The 19,723-nt window shown below is 36.8% G+C and overlaps 1 protein-coding gene across 1 annotated transcript in view; it reads right to left on the reverse strand.

The window, feature by feature from the left end:
* Positions 1 to 1,208: 1,208 nt before the first annotated feature.
* Positions 1,209 to 19,723, reverse strand: part of PHF20L1 (PHD finger protein 20 like 1) — a 50,662-nt gene continuing 32,147 nt past the window's right edge. The window contains exons 12-20 of the mRNA XM_054167163.1: positions 17,385 to 17,441; positions 15,954 to 16,058; positions 14,068 to 14,232; positions 13,498 to 13,679; positions 11,653 to 11,752; positions 9,195 to 9,390; positions 8,618 to 8,987; positions 5,646 to 5,808; positions 1,209 to 4,852 (exon numbers count right to left, since the gene is read on the reverse strand). Of these exons, the coding sequence (XP_054023138.1) occupies positions 4,710 to 4,852; positions 5,646 to 5,808; positions 8,618 to 8,987; positions 9,195 to 9,390; positions 11,653 to 11,752; positions 13,498 to 13,679; positions 14,068 to 14,232; positions 15,954 to 16,058; positions 17,385 to 17,441 (1,481 nt within the window). The 3' untranslated portion in view covers positions 1,209 to 4,709. The remainder of the gene's footprint in view (positions 4,853 to 5,645; positions 5,809 to 8,617; positions 8,988 to 9,194; positions 9,391 to 11,652; positions 11,753 to 13,497; positions 13,680 to 14,067; positions 14,233 to 15,953; positions 16,059 to 17,384; positions 17,442 to 19,723) is intronic.

Consider the following 19,723-nt stretch of genomic DNA (forward strand, 5'->3'; position numbering starts at 1 on the left):
GTATAGCAATGGGCATTTTGTAAGTGAGTAAGCTCTCGACCTTAGTAAGCACTCCAAAATTAAGGTGCACACACTGTAACATTTCTAAGAAGTAGAGAAAAAACACTAGGATTCCAGTATTCTAAACTGTTTGCAAATGAATGGCATCATTGCATGCACCCCCTTTATAGAGTAACACCTCCACATAACTACTAACAGGGCAAGGTAGTCAAGAAGGCCTGATTGCACACTTGTTATGAAGCCCCTGTTTGTAGAATGCTTCCCAGTCCCTACTTTTGTTACAGATGTTTACATTAAGCTCCAGTTCTGTTCAGGCTCTACTTTCCATCTTTTAAAGTGTCAGTGAAAACAAAACAGAACAAAACAACAAACAAACAAACACCAAACAGAAGAGTTGCAGTTTCCCTTCAAATACAAAGGAAAAATATTCTGGTCTGCAAGCGTAAAAAGACTTAGACAATTTTACTGTGGTATTTGAGCAACTCCTTTACATCTCTGCCTTCAGTTTTGAGTAGTGGAGCCAAGCAGTGCCAGAGGGGCTTTCTTGTAGTATTTATTGAAATCTAGTTTAAAATTAGAAACTAGATGGGAGTAGATCACTGCTTGCACAAGACCAAGAAAGGGTCACTAAAGGAAGGTGGCAAAAATATCTGAAGATTTTGATCATGGGGCACCCTCCAATTGCACAAGCTCACAGGTCACACTGGAGGCTGAGGACAGAAGAGCAGAGCTCTTTCTATCGGACTGCTTCCCATAGCAGTCAGAAAGAAATGGGCACAAGAACAGAGGAGTGAAACCCTCCGGGCATCTCAGAAGAACGCAGAGGGCAGAAAGCTGAGGAACAAAAGGAGTAACAGATGCAAGCTGCAGAATGAACAGATGAGGAGCACATGTAGAAGCTCAGAGACAAAATTAAGAGACAGGTAGACATCAGCCATACAAGAGGACTGCATCCATGGAGGAACAGCTTCAGTTCTTTGCCACCCAGACAAGTACATGATATCTACCAGAAAACTGGAACCTTGCTTGACTCTTTTACAGAAGATGACAGGTTTCTATCACTGTAAATTACTCCATAGCTGAACAGACCTATGCATCTAAGGCCAGAATATCCAAAATATGGACACTACTCAACTTAGAGCCACCCAAGAGAAGGGTTAAAAGGAAGCATCTTTCAACTCATTCTTTGCTATATGACTTGGAAGTACCTGCAACAGAGGCAGCCCCATCATGTGGTGTCTGGTTACCAAAACTACATTTCATTTATGACTGCTTGATGCCCTACTGCAACTGAAAACACAGAATTTCTGCTGTAGATGCCTACTGTAGAAGACTTTGAAATGAATCACCCTGGTACCTCCATGAAAAAAAACAAAAAAGTAATAAAAAAAAAAATCAACCCTCAAAGTTGAGTTAAAGGCTCCACAACTTTCCCATTTAGCCCAGCAAAATCACAAAAGGCTTCTGTAAAATGGCATTTCCCTTCTGTTTATTACTAAGAGCTTGTACTAAGTTAAAAGAAGGCTGCAAATTTGAAAAGTTTACCCTTCTGTGCATGTGTATCAAAACCAGTCCTATACCAACTTGACAAGCTATTTCTTCCTCAGAGAGGGTCTGCCTCTCTCAACATACAGCTCCAAGAACGGCAATTCACTCCCTGACAAATGACGTTGCAAACAGACTGTGCGTAGACCCCTGGCACATTTACAGAGGAAGCAGGAAGACAGATGGAAAATGATGCCTACAGGAAAAAGATTCTCTTGATAAGGCCAACTAAAAGAAATACCTGTACAAGCCAGATCAGACCAGGTTTCACTGTCAAACAAAGCAATCAGCTGTAGGTTACATTCTGTGCAAAACACTTAGCATTTTTATGGCACTTAAGTGTTTAAAGAAAAACCAACAACTTCAAAAGCATTCCAAACCTTTGAATACTTGAGAAACTGGGGCCAAAATTAATGTCACTTTACAGACTAACATCACAACTTAAGAAAGCAAACTCAGACAAGCTTGTGAAGCATTCAAGCAATACACAATGTATCATAGCACTGTCCATAAGGACATTGAGATTGTATTTCTTAGAAGATATGAAAGTTTGCCGGAGTTTTTATAACATGTGACTACACATAAATGAAGATTAAAAAAATACTGAACAGGTTGTTTTTGTAAGCACAGTCCATCCTGAATAAGGCAGGATCCTGAGTGATAAAATTTCATATTCATGTAAATTTAGATACCACTACATATATAAACAGAAGACAAGTTAGAGCTGCAAAGACAACTTTAACTGACCTTATGATTTCCTTTTCAGGATACCATTCCTGCACCTCTGCACTAAGAACAAAACCTCCTTGCTCCCACATGGAACCTCTCAGTCCACCTCCACCTTCAGTAACATTTACAATTATATTACATCACACACATGCACACACATTGCATAATATTGCTACAGTGTATGCTGTATAAATTAGGTAAATACACTCCACTTTGTTTCAAAGTAATTCATCTGGATTTACACTTCTCTTATACAGTACACACAGTACCACATTCATGGATATGCAGCAAATGAACAATATATGTCTCACATATCCAAAAGCAAGTAGGTCACTCAACTGTTCATATTGTTTGAAGCAGTTATTTAAGCATCCATCTATATAACACAAGTATTTCATTTCTTAACAGTTGCTATAAAAATGTCAACAAGTTCTCAGCTCTTATGTTCTTTCTGTGTTATGAAGTTGCCAATCATGATTCCATAATTAACTTCCATGTTACCATGCAGCTCTGTAATGACTCCTACAAGCTAGATGTGGCAAGACTTTTTAAATAGCAACCACTCTGTAACAGGGGTTAACATTTTGCTTTGGACATCAAGAGTGATAACTTGCTTCAGATATGGTAGACAGATGGGAAATGTCAGGGTAGGTTTATTTTAGCAATGAAGCAGCCATGCTGCTTTCATTTTCAATAATGGTTTTATCATGAAAGTTCAATGCACTGGCTGCGAAGTCTTTCCCAGATAATCCATCTTTGGCACATTTTTCAACGTTATGCATCCTTGAAAGGCATTCCAAGATTTTCTGATGGTCTGTACAGTGTAACAATCACTTTCTTTTTTGACTTTTTTTTGCCGATCGGGAAGAAAAGTGGAAAATGTAGAGTATGCAGAATAGTTTTAATAAACAGTTTTACATACAGTACCTTACATATAGAACAGTGTGTTTGCAAATTTAAATAATTTTTGAATGTACAGTGGCTTGTACTTTTATCAAAAGGTAAATTCAAGTGTACTGTCTATCGGTTCTAAAATGCATTTATACAGATAACTAGAACTGATAAACAGATGTGAGGCATAAAATGTTCAAGTATCTTAACGTCATCAGTTAAATAGCCTCCTTTTAACAGTCATATTTTACAAATTCCAAAACCTGTACATACATTATTTTCAATTTTAGAAACTGCTTGTTAAAAGGTAACATTTCATGTTAACCACCACTTCTTATTGTCCATCGTAACAAAACTAGCCATGTGTAGTTAGAGATGTATATAGTATGCATGTATGTACATGCATTCCTATACACATATACACACACACACAAACATGGATGTAGCACTGGGTACAGCGGCAACTTAGAAGCACAGGGAAAGTCCTGGGCTCAAAATCCAGCAAGAGCTAACAGAGAAAGAAGGTTGCCTTTGGTTTTGTGACATTTTGTTCACTGAAGCTGAAAGGTTTTATAAAAACATTTTGGAGAGTGTGTCATGTGATTTTTATTCTAGTGGTTTACTATATTCACAGCCACAGACATTTTTGCTGCTCTTGTCATTCCTCAACCCAGCTGAGGATGGTAAAATTCCAGAGGGCCAACAACAGAACAGAACTGCCCAGGACAAAAATTGTACCTTGAATCGTGAATACTGAAATAGAACAGAAAAAATATAAACCAGATACATTTTTGGATGGATTGCTGGCACCAAGTAGGACTTTGGAAAAAAAATACAAAACCTTCATGTAAATCATAATCAAACTCTCACTCCAGTGTTTTGAACGCTATTTGGCACATCTGACTACTCTTTGCCACTTGTGTCTTAAAGGAGCCTAAGGGTACTGCAATAAGGATATCTATTTAAAAAAATATCTTAAAATGGAGACCATGATAAGTAATTTCTTTCAAAAATCAAAGCTAGTATGTTCATTTTCCTGAACATTCATGAGAAGGGAACATCTAAAAAACCTTCCTTGTAGAGACAATACAGAACTCTCTGGGTCTACCTTTTGCTAGCAAGACAAGAGGAATTAATTCATTAAAAAAGCAGTTCCCAAAAATTTTTAGTCAGCTGAATTCTGCTGATTTATAATTTGTGGCCAAAGGCTTCAAAATAGTCACATTGTTCTTCATAGCTTTTGTTTGTTCAGCTATCTTGTATGTGGGGATTTTCTTGTTGACATATCATCTTAAAATCGTATCAACATTTCTCCGAATGCAGTGGTACATTCTGAAGCTTGGACACTGAATATACAGTAAAGAATCTGTTACACTGAAAATCTGAGAGTTTTCCCCTCCTCCCTCTAAAGCTTCAGGCTATTAATGTAATCAGAAAAGAACCAGATAAATGCTCAGCTTTTTGCTGTCTTCCTGTCAGTCTTGTGGCTAGTAAGAAAATTCACTGTAAGGAACCTATTTTTATTTCTTTATTCTTCCTTTTTGTCATACAGAGCAAAGTGTTGCTATTTGCTGTACTTTCCCCATGTCAATTAAGAGCTGTTTGATACGTCGCTTGAGCTGAGGCAACCTTGCCAGAGGATCGGGTGGTTCCAGTTCTCCCGTGAAATCAAGCCAGCTTTCCAGCACTACAGAAGCAAAAGGAAGGAGCTGGTTAGAGTAAGTTTTCAAGAAACAGTTTTCATAAAAATTAAACATTTATTTCTTACTCTGACATTTATAAGAGGACAAAACATACTGAAGCTGTGATTTTTATTTAACAGAAGGAATTTTTAGTAGGAAAACAGCAACTAACTCTTATGTTTCACTCAAACAGTTGTTGCTAGAAAAAGGTACCCAAGAGAAAATTATATCCTTGGATAACAATTTTCACAGCCTTTTGTCTACTGCAGTTCTGCAACAGAAAGGCCAATCCCTAAATGCAAGGCTTGTTTCTGTCACTTTAACAGGCTCCTGTTTACAGAATGGTTTTCCAATCTTCACAAATGTTTTCAAGAAATGTCTATGCCCATTGAGACAGGGAAGGGCAAAGGTCAATCCTGCTAGCCTAGAAATACTGCCCAGTACAAGCAGGAATACTGGCAATTACTAGAACCCACTCCCAGTGCAGAAAAAAAAAAATCCAGTGATTCTCCATATCTGGACCAACACTAGACAAATTATCTAAGCTTTCTTAAGACTGTCTAATATCATAAACTTGAGCTAAATTTTCAGGGCTCCTGAGTGCTTAAGCTACTTCATTGGGCATTCAAAACTCGTGGAGTGGGGTGATGGGATCAAGGATGCAAGCCTTGGGGTACCCAAATTTGAATACTTAAAAAAAAAAGAATTCCATCTTTGGTGTCTCAGATGACCTTCAACACAATGGCTATGAAAGATGCTGTTACAGTTGTATTAATGAGTATTTGGCAGTGCAGTTACCATCAACTTCTTTTTCTATCAGGTCCATTCTGCTGGTGACTTCATTCTGTACATTCTCTATGTGGGTAAGGAGATTTAGCTGCCATTGAAGATGTGTATCCACTTGTTCTTCTGAACCTCTTCTTTCATTACAAACAAATACAGTGTTTCCTTCAGCAGAATTCTTCTTCATAGAAGCAACAGAAAGAAAAAAAAAAAGCCATTTAAGAGGGTTTTATTGTTGTGTTTTAGGTTCTGGTGTTGATTTCAACATTTGAGTCACATGTTAGACTATGCTAGCTTAGAATTGTACTTCTTTTTACTTGACCCAAAGCATACTGAAAAAGCCATGTACCATGACACATCAACAGACAAAACCAAACAAAATGCAAATTCCATACAATTGAGCATGTATCACACTGGAGGAGTGAGGCAAGAAGTAAAGTTTAACAGCTCAAGCACCTTAATGCAGTAAGACAGACTGCGTTTCTATGCCCATTTTATATAAATTGTGACTTAAATCCTTAAGTGCTGAGCTGCATAGGAATACTACCACCACAAATGTTCAAGTCCCTAAGGTACATTTCCACTTTAGACAGAGAATGAAGGAAAACTCCCCAAAACACACAAACATCCAAGATGTAAAAAGTCACTATTTTGCACAAGTAAGCTGACTATTCTATTTGATTAAGACAAAAGACTTCTCTTCCTACCACTGCCACAGTCCCATGTAACTCCAAAGCCTTAGTCTCAGACAGAACTGAACATGTTTTCCACCTGAATCAATTCCATGAGTCTATGTTTGGCAGTAACAAGCAAAGTTATGCAAACATAGTCTCTGAGGAATAATTAATTAGTATCTTCATAGCAAGACAGACATAATATATAAGGCTCCTGATATTTCTGTATTTGACATTTCAACTAATGGGAATGACCAAAGAAAGTATACCAGATTTAATGAATTAAAACATTCAGCATCTCCAGTAATTAGCAAGATCCACAGTTCCCATTTTGCATTGACTGTGACTTCATACTGGAGTTACTTTGCTTCTGATAACATTACTTTAGGGACTACAATCTGTGCTCACGTAGTGTTGGTTCATGGCCAGTACCAGAGCAAGGACTGAATTTTATCATATTAATACACTTCTCTGGTCAAGTACTCAGCTTATTTTTTTTCCAAGTCATATAATAACAGACTTAACACTGCTCCTTACTTATTTCTTCCTCCAGACAAGAATAGAAGAGAGAGGAAGAAGAGGGACTTCTTAAGTGAAAACCCCTAACTTTTTAAGACTTAAAACTAGTTAACAAAAACAACAAATCAAACTGGAACCAACCCACTGGGAGCTTTATGAGCAAGTCCTGGAGGACAAGCACTGGTAATACAATGTTCAATAAAGGAGTTACAATTATTTATCAAAACCAGAGTACTTCATGCTTGAGCTGTTAGAGGGAAGAATCCAAAGCCCCCATCAAAACTTTGACAAGGAGAGGTGAAGGTGGTACCTTACAGAGAATTCAGTTCATGTAGAAGTGGAACTTCAGTGTCAGTGTAATCATGGTTTTAAGGCAAGTACAAACAGGTTCATGGCTCCCTACTGATGATAAGGTGTCCCAAAGTAGAGTACCCTGACAATTCCCCAAACAAATCGCTTCACAGAATAACAGAATGGTAGGGGTTGGAAAAGACCTCTGTAGACCATCTAGTCCAACCCTCCCACTAAAGCAGGATCACCTAGGGCAGACCACTCAGGAACATGTCCAGAGGGGTTTTGAGAGTCTCCAGAGAAGGAGACTCCACAACCTTTCTGGGCAGCTTGTTCCAGTGCTCCATCACCCTCACAGTAAAGTTTTCCTGCTTTAAAACAGAGAACACATAACTTTTTAGACATATGCTTTAGTCTCTAAAGGACTCATCAAGTTTTCTTTCACTGCTCACATTATTTTAATTCTAAATGTACTCATACTGTTTACAATGACAATCTAAGCTACTATTGGAAGATAAGTGTATTTTACACTGCTGAGCATCTCCTTACTACACAAATGGTATATAATCAACATTTCTAATTAGAAGAAGCTCAAATTCCCCATTCAGACGATATAGCTTACATGCCACATTTAAAACTAAAATTAAAAGAAAAAAGACATATCTTACTCATTTCTTCCACACCAGAAACTGTACATCAAAAGGGGGATGAGTTGGGCGATTTATTCTCAGACAGTTGGTATTGCAGAAAACAGAAAGGTTTGTTTCATTTTGTTTTTTTGGTCAAGAGAACTCTTCACTAAAACCAGACTAAAAAGTTTCAAACATTTTCCACAAAGTAACAGATTCAGATCATTAATTAAAACCCGAGAAACAGATGTTTAAATAGCCAAATACAATCCTGACTAAAAACCTGTGAAACATTTAATAAGAAGAAATATGCAATATAAAAGACTCCAAAGAAGTTGCACATGAAGACAAATTAGTTGTTAGTTAATCATTACTTGTGGACAGGATTCTAGTGTTGCTATTTAAAGAAGAATATGGTACAATAATAAACACCATTACAAATCTCAGTTTAACAAACAACAAAACCACACATAAAAAAAAACAAACACCAGAATTGAGAAAGAAGAAAAGAAAACTTTTTCCTATTTTCTCACCTTGCAAAAACCAAAACAAAAAAGATCCCAACCAAACCAACCAACCCATAATGTATCAAGGTCTTGCAATTTTAAACATAGGAAATCTTTTTTGCCTTTAAGCACTGGATTGAGTATAAACAGTTTTAGTACAGGTAGTACTTTAACCATGCTTTGTATTTCATTCACCAGTTGAAATGGGCTTACTTTACCTGAAATCATTTCAGTGATCAGTTTTGCTCCCAGAGATTTCTGCTGACTTACAACAGCGAACATTTTAAAATACTTGTATGTGCTTGAGTTTATCACACTGAAAATATTTTTCCAGCTAAGAAGCTTCCCAGATGAAGAATGACACTTACCTGCCCATTCATGCCACCATCTTTAAAAGAATATTGTAAACAGTTTTTATTCTCTGTGTGAAATTCCTGATCTTCTTCAAAACTACTTGAATCTTCATCATCTGAGCTCATAGGATCAGTGACTGTTTTGCAGTCTTGACCAAAACTCTGTGGTTTTTGATAACTGTGCTCACTTGTGATGTATGTTTCTTCCATCTTCTGGGGTAAACTGGGTGGCTCTTTATGGTTTTGACTGTGACAGGTCCTTTCAGTTGGATTAACAGAATCTGGCAAAGTAATCAATTTTTTCTCTACCCCAACAGTTACTTGCTCTTGTTCTTTTCGCATCCCTGAATAAGCCCAGAGATGAAGGTCTGGGTGATGCTTATTTCTGCAGTGAAGGGAGAGAAAATAAGCAAGTTATAAAGGGTATCACTTACAGCACTTAACTCCTACTGAAGCTGAGCATACTCCACATACTGCATTTGAATTATTTGAACTATTATACAAGTAAGACCTTTAATGTGAGAGAATAATGCATATGGAATACTGCTAGTCTCTGCTACCTAACTATATATAGATGGAGAATGACACTTACTTCAATATCCCAATCTTCAACTGCAGTCCATGCAATATTTCAGTTACACCATATACGTCTGCCAGTAGGTGATGTGTTGACACAATCTTTTTGGCATTAAGGTGAGAGTAGTTTTCTTTCAAAAATGATAATCCACACATGTGTCCATTGTTTAGCCAGTCTTTATCATAAAGATATTTGGCACTCCACCTTTGACCTGAGGAAAGCAATAAATAAACTGAGGTCCAGCTAAAGCCACTGTAAAATCACATTTAAAAGTAGAGTGCTATAATGATGTACTCTCCTAAATAACAGCTAACATCCAAGAAAGAATGATTCAAGGTTTTGCTATTTCAAAACCTAGTTTTTACAGATTAAAAGGAAATTTAAGAGTTACAAAAGCAAATGTGACATCTCAAGATCTCTATAAATGGCAGTAGGAAAGAATCTAATCACCTTCGCAATCAAAATACAGGATATTAGGAACTGCACTACTGCAATCTAACTGCAGTAAAAGTGTTAAAATTGGCATTTGTCTAAAAACTGCAGCTTACTTCTAAAAAAACAGACAGAAAAGAAAAGTCTAAGTTACCATGAGAAATGTTAGAAAGTGGGGTTTATATGGACATATCCAAAACACCTAGCTTGTTTCTAAAAGACAAATATTCTGCTTTAACACCAAAGTAAAGATCTAGTTATTAGAAGCCAGAAGAAGGCTTCTTCACAAAAAGCAGAGTCCTTAGACTATCCTTTGAGACACCTTTTACCAGACACTACCAGATAGGATATTGATGTTAGTGGGCCATAGGGCTTCCATGCTATGGCAACATCTACAAACCTGACCCAACAGGCATGAACGTGTACTTAGCTAACACTTCTACAGCAACTTCATTAAATGTTTCAAAAAAAGCCCCAACCAACCAAAAGAACCAAAACAACAACCAAAAAAACCCCACAACCAAAAAACTAAAATGAAACAACAAAAAAAACCCTTATCAAAACCCAAAAATAGAAATGTATAATGCTAATTATTCCAATATTCTTGTTTACAGTGAGGGACCAAGACAAACAGACTGACTAAGACTGCAATATCTTACACTCAATGTCATATCAGACTATCATCATATACAGAACACATAATGGGTTGATGGAAGCCCTCCATACCTTTCAGGAGAATACCCTGTCTATCTCCTTTCTGCCCATTATCCCAATACACTTTAAAATACTGACATTGTGAATGACCTTTTTGTCCTGACATAGAAAGAAAAGAAGTAATGGTTAGGAAGGGAGAGAAGAGAAAAATTAGGGACACAGTCTCTGCACAGCAGGGGATAACGAAGTACCTAGTACAGTGCAGGAAAGAACACAAGACAGATTAGTTGGTTTTAGTAAGAAAAAGCTTGACTGCTTAAAGAGTACACTACACAGAAGTACCAAACAAGATTCTATACCATCAATTTAGATTTAGACTGGGGCAAATGGATGAAGTCACATCTTTCCAGCTTTATATCTTAAATTTTCTTCTTGAAAATAATGAATAAATACTGTGGTATCTTACATCTCTACAGATACTTTTTCAATTTAATTTTGTAAATTCAGAATCAAATCAGCCTTTTTTGAACCAGCTGGGCTGTTGGATATTTCACCAGAAGACAGTTATGTTAATTTGCATCAACTGGCAGGAAAAAACACTCAGAACTTTTGTAGTTTTGCTCCAAATAACTGCTAAGAAAAATGGGTAATAGTTTTTAAATCGGTATCACAGTATCACCAAGGTTGGAAGAGACCTCAAAGATCATCGAGTCCAACCTGTCACCACAGACCTCATGACTAGACCATGGCACTATCTTCTTACTCAAACATATTCACTTTAAAAGTAAACAGACATCTCCTAATTCTTGCAGTCTCTAACATCCTAGTTGAACTTCAGTTCAATATAGCTTGTACACTATTATTTACCATAAAAAGTGCTGATATTTTTTTTTGTATTTTACACATTCGGTACCACACCTTCATCTACACAGTACTGGACAAATGCAAACATGAAAAAATTGCAGTTAATATAAAATGACATCCACAGCATATCTGAGTGTACTGTAGTAATGAGTCCTTTTTCTCAAAAAAAAAAAAAAAGTTTAAATGAACAGATTTGATTCCAAGTGTAGGCAAAACACATCGCTGAACAAGAATGATTTGTTTAGAAAGGCTTTTCAGACTACATCAGCATGGAAAAGCACTAAGGTTCTGGGGGAATTAAATTCCAACAATTAATGTGATGGTAATTAAGATCATTAATAACATTTAGCATACCTAATGGGAAAGTAAGTTTACACTCTGAGCCAAACTTTGAATCACTTGCCCCGAGGAAGCGTAACAGACAACACAAAACACACAAAATTTTAACCACTTAAGCAATGCATAATATCTCTGCCCAAAAATCCTAAGCAGACAGCTGCAGATAAAAGTGGTTCACCCATACCTGGTGGATCTCTGCAGATGTAACAGATGTACTGGTCTGGAATACTGTCCTCTAACAGTCCCATGCATACACTGTGCTGCCAACACAGGCACTCTTCACACTAACATCAGAAAAAAACAAACACAAAAGCAAAAACTAGAACTGAGATAAGTGGATTAAAAAAACCAGAAGCTATTTCTCGTATCATCAAAATGAAGAGAACAGCAGTTTAACTTCAACAGCTGATCTGAATAAGATTATTTTAGTTGGGCAGTTTGTGTTTGGGTAGACAAAGACACCAAGCTATAAAGAACTCTGAAGCTTACCTCAACCACAAATTCCAGACTGGGAAAAAAAAATTGAAGATAAAATTTTCAACAGTATTTTATTACAACATTCAGTATTTTAGCACCTAAATATTTAGTAGTGAAACATAAGACAGGAGTATCATATTACAGTAAAGTAGAAAGATAATGTAATACATTACAGCATAACAGTGTAAAGTAGCAAACTCTTCATTTAATTATTTATATTTACAAAGCATCTCTCCAGTGCGCTAGAAAGATGTGCTTTTAATATCGCACCAATGGAAAATCTAAAAGAAAAAGAAAATGAAGAGAAAAAGAAAGATGAGAAACAAGAGAACAGGAGAGCAAAATAGAAGTGGTAAGATATAAGGACCTAGAAACAGCAAACTACTTGCTCTCAGTGAAGCAAGGAAGCAAAAGGAAAAATCAGGCTGACACTGAACATTAGAAACAGGCAGGAAACTACCACTTAAAAGTATCATTCCTGTTCTCAACTCAGTATTCACCCACATTCCAAACATTTGCTGGTTCAGTACTGTTAAGTCTCTCCTCTCTGCTTTGGCATGCTTTTCAGCATCAACCTATTCAAAACACTGAGGTCACCTTTCCTCCTGTTACACTAGGAAATTCTAGCCATATTCTCTCTCCAAAGGCTTCTACACTAGTTCATTGTTTTCGTATTATTATCACAGCTGAACTCCCTTCTTAGTTCCTCCAACACAGCACTGCATTCCAGTATGTTCCCAGACACAGTCTTTGGGTCTTTTACTTTCAGGTCTTTCTGTCACTTCCAAAAGACTTTCAGTCTATTAACACAGAATAGTCGTAACTGCTTCCTTCAAATATCAACTAAAAGGTCTCCATATGTTGGGGGGAAAAAACAAAACAACAAAAAAAACACACAGCAAGTTCATGACTTTTAAGAGTCACTGACAACTGAGGTCTTCCTCTCTGTTGCCTGTATCTGACCTAACCACTGTATTATGAATTCCTTGAGACAAAGACATCAAATTCTTCATCACTAGATAGGAAATGCTCCCCTTGTTGGAATAGAAATAAATAAGCAGCCAGAGCTGCAATCCATCAGGGCCTGGATGCTGTGATTTAAATTCTTAGGACTGTTCCAAAGATGAAGCATGCACACCACGCACACAATTACTGACAAGATTTGCATATAGCTGAGGTACATTTACAGGGAGCAGAGTGGTTTCTACTATTGGTACTGCTAAGCACAAGGACCAAAGCAAAAAGGCTGGTATAATCGGGATTGTGTGTGGACAGAAGTGACAATGTGTATGTGGGAGAAGAAACTCCACCCCAAACTGATCAAGTGGCTATAAAGAAAAAGGTTACCTTTCCTTACAAACCTGTTCTACATATTGAATTGTTAGAGAAACACCATCCGAGAGCAACAGTTCTACATACAAGAAACACTTTATTATTGCTCACTCCTATTTACGGCTCTCTGCATAACTTTGGTCTTCCACATATCAGAAGTGCACCATCTCAAGCAAGACATTCATGTGGAAAAAATAACCTGCTCTTCAAATTTCTTTACCTGAATCATAAAGCCATTTTCTTCATCCAGTTCACAGATGCATCTAACAATTTCGTTGAGAGCATCATCTTCATCCTGAGACTCTTCAAAGTTAGTTGAATCAAAATCCTGATTGTATTCATCACCACTAAGTAACAAACTCTCTGTAGAGGAATCATCCAAGAACTCCACATCTGAAAGGTCTGGTAAAAACAAATACAAATGAAATTGTGTGTGCAGAGACAATAGTTTACAGAAATGTAGGGATTTTCGGCCGTTAAAACTCTTAACTTGCATATAGCAAAAAAAATGTAAAAAAATTGCTCTCATACAGACTGCTGGTAGATTTCTTGAGGAATTCTGCAAAATGCTTTTAATGTGACCTCCTCAGAAGCAGAGTAGCAACACTTAACCAAAGCAAGTACAATGCAGAACAGCTTGAGAATGTAAGCATTCTGACTTAAATAGATGAAGTGTAAATCAATCACCAATTTACAGCTGCAATCTCAAACACAGACCAAATTATTTCTTTTAAAATTATCTTTGAAGAATTAAACCTACAAACTGAAAGCTACTGTTCAGTCAACCTACTTTCTCCACTAAGGTCAACAGACAAGATAGCTCTTGGATACTGGTATGATGTATTCTTCTCTGAGAACATGCTGCGCAAAGTCAGAGAGCTCCCCGAAGACCGTGTTAATGGGGAGGAGCACCTGTCCAAGTATTCAACAGAACTGTCTTCATAATCTGAATAATCTGAAAAGTTAGAAGAAAACAAGTCAGTGCTACAAAAGTGAAGACAACTTCAGGACAAATACAAAAAAAAAAGCAATATACTTCAACATTAGGTTCCTTAGTGAGGGGATCAACATTTTGGTATTGGGATGATGAAACTGTAAACATGAAATGGCAAAAGCTTTTCATAATATATTTCATCAATTTTTCCAGTCAGAAACATAATGAAGTCCACTTGGGACATAAGTGTCTCTCTAAGGGTGAGAACCAGGAGGGCTATGGAGACCAGGGAAGTCCTAGCCAACTTCAGGAGTGTGCGAGACTATACTTATGAGTGAGATGGGACCACAGATCCAGGGGCTCTTATCTCCACATGCCAGCAGAGGACTGGGATCGAGAGGCAACTACTGGGCAGAGAGTGTCTGCGCCCAGCTGCTGGAGGGATCCACACTGTACATACATACATCTATATATTGTCAGTAGCACATGCCAGACTGGGGAGCAGGATGAGGCATACAAGCACAGACAGCATGGTGTGCTTGCGTCTACTGGCAATACAGCAGCATAGACACTGAAACCAGCATCATGTATTTTCCTCCATCCTACACTATTTGCAATAATCTCAGGGAAACCATTTGTGAGCCTGTTCTTAATCACAGTGACTGGAGAGCTTGTCTCAACTAAGTCATGGAATGACAAAATAGTTTGAGTCGGAAGGGACCTTGAAGATCATCTAGTTCCAACCCCCATGCCACAGGCAGGGACGCCTTCCACTAGATCAGGCTGCTTAAAGCCTTGAACACTTCCAGGAAGGGGGCATCCGCAACTTCCCTGGGCAACCAGTCTTTGGCAAGAGGAAAAGACAGAACAAGTCTGCATTTGCCCATGCTGTTATTTTCACTGCCTCAATGCTGCAAGATGGCACTGGATACAAAAAACAAGGTAAACCAAGAAACTTCTAATGTCATTTTAAGGAAGACTAAAATAACCAAAGAAACAGTACAGCTGTTGTCAGCAGGATAGTTATCTTTTCATTAAAAAAAGAATACTGAAACATTGTTCAGTTTACTCCACAAAAATCATGCCAAGGAGAGCTACAGAAGGGATGACTTTAAACCACAAACAGGGAGGGGGAAAAAAGTGATCTGAAAGGTGTTTTTACTTTGTTTAAAAAAACCCACAAGCTATCTAGAGCCTCACAGCTAAAGGCAAATACTTTTTGTCTCTTTAGGGAATGGAAAGAACAGAAAAAATATAAGAAATATGATTGAAGAATCAGAAAAAGGAAGTGAAGCAAAGACAAATGGAATCACCATTTGTCAAGACAACAGACAAGCTTGTTACAACAGAGACACCAACCTCAGCTGTTAAGGAGGGGCTGCATTTTATACAGTAAACCAGCAAAATTTAGCAGACTAAATTCTAGAACAATTTTAATATCCAAGCAAAATAGGTAGGATACACACAAGGAGCTTCAAATGACAAATTTGAATAGATGAGTGAACTTATCTTTTGAAGGAAGAAAAATCATCTACCAAGTTTCTGTGTCTATCACATAGAAACAGGCTATAAACACAAAAAGGAGGTCATAGATCCAAGTATCTTTCAACATTTAAGGCCAATATGTACTCTCTGAAATTTCTAATATTTGACATTCTTATTGTTTAGAAACAAGTTTTAATATCTAATGCCAGAAATACCCTGAGTGATTTTGCTTATTAAAAGCAGTAAACTGAACTTACCATGCTGTTTAGATTTCTTCTTTTTTTTCTTCTTCTTTTTCTGTTTTGGTTTATGATCTTTCTCCTTTTTTTCTTTTTTCTCTTTTTCCTTTTCTTTCTTTTTACCTGAAATAAAAATCCAGCATTTTGAAACAGCAATACCATTCCAGACTGCTCACTTCATTTGACTTTAACATGACACCCCAAATTAAGTATTTCAGTGGCCTAGACACATCAAAATGATTCAGTTTACTTTATATCTTGGGCATGTCTCTCACTAATTGCTACTTCAAAGAAATCTCTCTCCACAAGTAACATTTTACTATTTTTTAAGTATTTCCAAATGAGGTATCATAGCAAAAGACATAGCAAAGTACAGAAAACAAGTGATAGCATTGAAATAGCTTAGAGAATCTATTTTACTTACAGTTTATGAAACAAAAACAAAACAAACATTAAAAAAAAGTCTGGGCAAGGGACAAAGCTCTCAAAAGTGAGAAAATTTAAATTAAAAAGGTAACATTGTCTTAAAAACATGTTAGCCCTACAGAAAGTCATTTGAAGGAAATTTCAGTATCACAAAACTGCTGATGCTGTCAGCACTTTCTACTACACAGCAACATCCTCAGAGCAAAATGATTCTGACTAAAATTTATGACACATTTTTCACACTGAAGCTCACTTCTGGGCACTGTTGGTACATGCATGAGGACAAGTACCCTGTCTCAAAAGTTCTATTTATCCTGTTAATTCTCCTCAGACAAATTACATCCTTCAACATTTTCACTCCATAATAATTTTCTAGGTAATCAGCAGTGAGATAAATAATGAGGAAATTGACTCGTCACACAGAATAAATCTTTAAAGTCATTATTTAAGGATAGTTTCCTGCACACAAATTGGAATCCTGTCATCTTCTGGGAGAATGCAGAAACAGAACTTTTACCTCCTCGAAAAACAAGGCAGAATCACTTATGAATTCTTGCCCATCTCTAATAATCATTTTTATGTGTTTTATATTTAAACACTTGCTAGTAACACTTGACTACTTCCTTCTCCCCACTCCAATCAGTCAGTACAAGGAAATAAAAGCAGTATTCACTACTTCAACTAACAAAACAAAAAAGTTTTGTCATTTTCTGTTTGTTTGGGGTGTTTTGTTTGGGTTTTTTTCTTTTGTTCTTTCACCTTCCAGGCATCTCACAGGTACTTTTTTATTGATCCTTCAAAATCCTTGCTATGGGCACTTTCCCTGTCTTTTTAAAAATTATTCTTCTATTATAATCTTTTTACGTATATGTAAAAATTGTTTCCAAGACCTAACCACACCAAACCAAAGCAGCACAGCTGGACCCAAGAAATATGTGATGCTTTTACATTTGTTCTTCAGAGACATCAAGTGTTGGGAGAATTTTTCCTTTTTTCCTAAAAAAAATGTTACTCTTTACATACCGTATGTTGAAGGAATTTTCTCTTCCAGTTTTCCCTTTCTTTCCATTCTCACTGCACCTGTAAATGACGAAGACATGACATCAGTGGAATGTCTGGCTGATGACCCACTTTCTTGTAAAAGTCATTAGACCATAAAAAGTCTTAATGGTGCACAATAATAATAAGCATACAAACAAAATTATTTTTAATGTCACTTTACAATTATTTTTATTGTTTAAAGCACTGGAAACAAAAAGTATTGTAGTTTACCAACTTCTGAATGCTTGTCCTTCTCAATCACGTTCTTTAATATTTTCTCCTTCAGACTCTCAAAACACTTCTCCTTTATGGGCACAGAGCATTGTATCTCTGTCCCTTCAGAGCTCACTGATGTGGAAGACCTCTTTTTTCTACTATTCCCTTTGGGCAACCTTAGACTATTGGTTAAAGGCATTTCCAGATGTAAGGCATGTACATGGGACGAGGGTGCTGAAAACAAGAAGACAGATTTACTAGGCATTCCATAAGGACTGAAGCCAGATCACTGGCTGGGTCAGATCACTGAAATGTCAAATACTAGTAATAACATCATCACATTTAACATATGATTATGTCATATGAATGCCTAGGTCTTACATACAAGACAATACATGCCACAGAAGGTTTCTTTGTTTTGGAATTTGCAGTCATTTTTTAAACTAATTGTACTGTTTAAAATTTTTGCTGCTACTCCTAAGCCTTTTTGTTTCCTTTTTATTTCACTGTAATGGAAACCCAGAACAACAGTAGCAGTTAAAAGTTGCTGACATTGTCAATAAGTTCATGTTTCATTAGGTAAGCAGAGAAACCAAAGCCCTGGTACATTTTTAGTGCTATGCATAAAATTTACGCTTCTTATTGTATTTGTTTTAATAGTACTTAAATAATACACCATCTTTCAAATACTTATTTAATCTACATTTGAATTACATGTAAAATACTGTGACAATTTGTTAGAATTGAGCATCACACACTGACAGTTCTTATCTTGCACTTTTCTTATCAGAAAAGTTTATTCAGTGAAATACTCAATTTTTTTTTAATCTTGATCTGATGTAAAGAAATAATGTGACAAAACTTGAATTGTAATTTTCATTGCTGATATTATAATCAAATTGGACAACAGAATTTTCAAACAAATTAGAAGTTATTTACAAAGAGTATTATTAATTAAAAATTCCCCTATTAATGTTTCCGTCAATATTGTAAGAGCTTTAAGTCTCATTTAAATACAATTAGCAAAGCCCAATTTTCATCAGACCACTGAGGACATTCAGGACCATGCTGAGGACACACTGTACAAAAATGCAGCTCTGTAAAGTCCAAGGGGTTTAGATTTTTCAGTGCCAGCTGTTAACACTTGGAGGCATCAGCTACGTTTGATGTCTCTCAACTTGTGTCCAAAGAAGCTATCAGCATGTGAAAAACACTTGCGGATTGAAGTGCTGAACTGATAGCAAGATATTAAACAGGATCAGACACAAAGCTGATCTGGAATAGGTTATTTCAGCTCTCTTACAAAAAACCAAACAACCTAGTAATAAAACAAAAAACATTTAAATAAGCAATGTTGCAACAATTTAGAAAATTCATCAGTCCTAAAAGGATTCTGGTAAAAAAGGGAAGGATGTCTCAGGTTTGACTCTCTAAGGCAGCCCCTGAGGCTTGGACAAACCAACCCAATGCTACTACAATTAAAATGCTGCAGAGTGAGAAGGCTGCAGTGGTAGCAAGAGCAATAGAAATCAGTACATCACTTCCTATACTTCACAGCACTTTTAAATACCAGGTGTTACCAGCTGCAAGCTGCAAGATATCACCGTAGCATGCAATCTACCCAGCAGCAGGAAGCAGCTCTGCGTGCTGGCTGCTAAACAAGACATGAGCTCTATGACTATGGATGAGGCTACCTGAGCCCTTCCACTACCTCAAATCAACCTTGTCATCTAATCCTGTCAAGACTGGTCCTCCATACAGGCTCTTGTCTTTGTATTTTGAGTGGACTTAATTTGCGGGGATACTTATCAACATAAAATCTACCCAGATTATTATTGTCTTGGGTTTCTTAATTAACATTTCTCTCTGCTACAGGACTAAGCTGCTTTGCCATCTGTGAAGCATTGAGTATATTTTAGCACCTCAGTAAAAGAAAAAAGTGACACTTCTCCACATCATCATGCTATCAACGTCTTGTCTAGTTTCTAAAAAGAGCACAAAAAGATCACCCAAATGCACTTAATTTGGTTAGGTCACCGCTGTTTGGATCAAAGATGTGATAATGCTCTCTCCAAAGAATTTCAATAGAAATTTAGTCTATTAAA

The sequence above is a fragment of the Dryobates pubescens genome, chromosome 14, assembly GCF_014839835.1.
Source record: "Dryobates pubescens isolate bDryPub1 chromosome 14, bDryPub1.pri, whole genome shotgun sequence".
Classification (NCBI taxonomy): Eukaryota; Metazoa; Chordata; class Aves; order Piciformes; family Picidae; genus Dryobates; species Dryobates pubescens.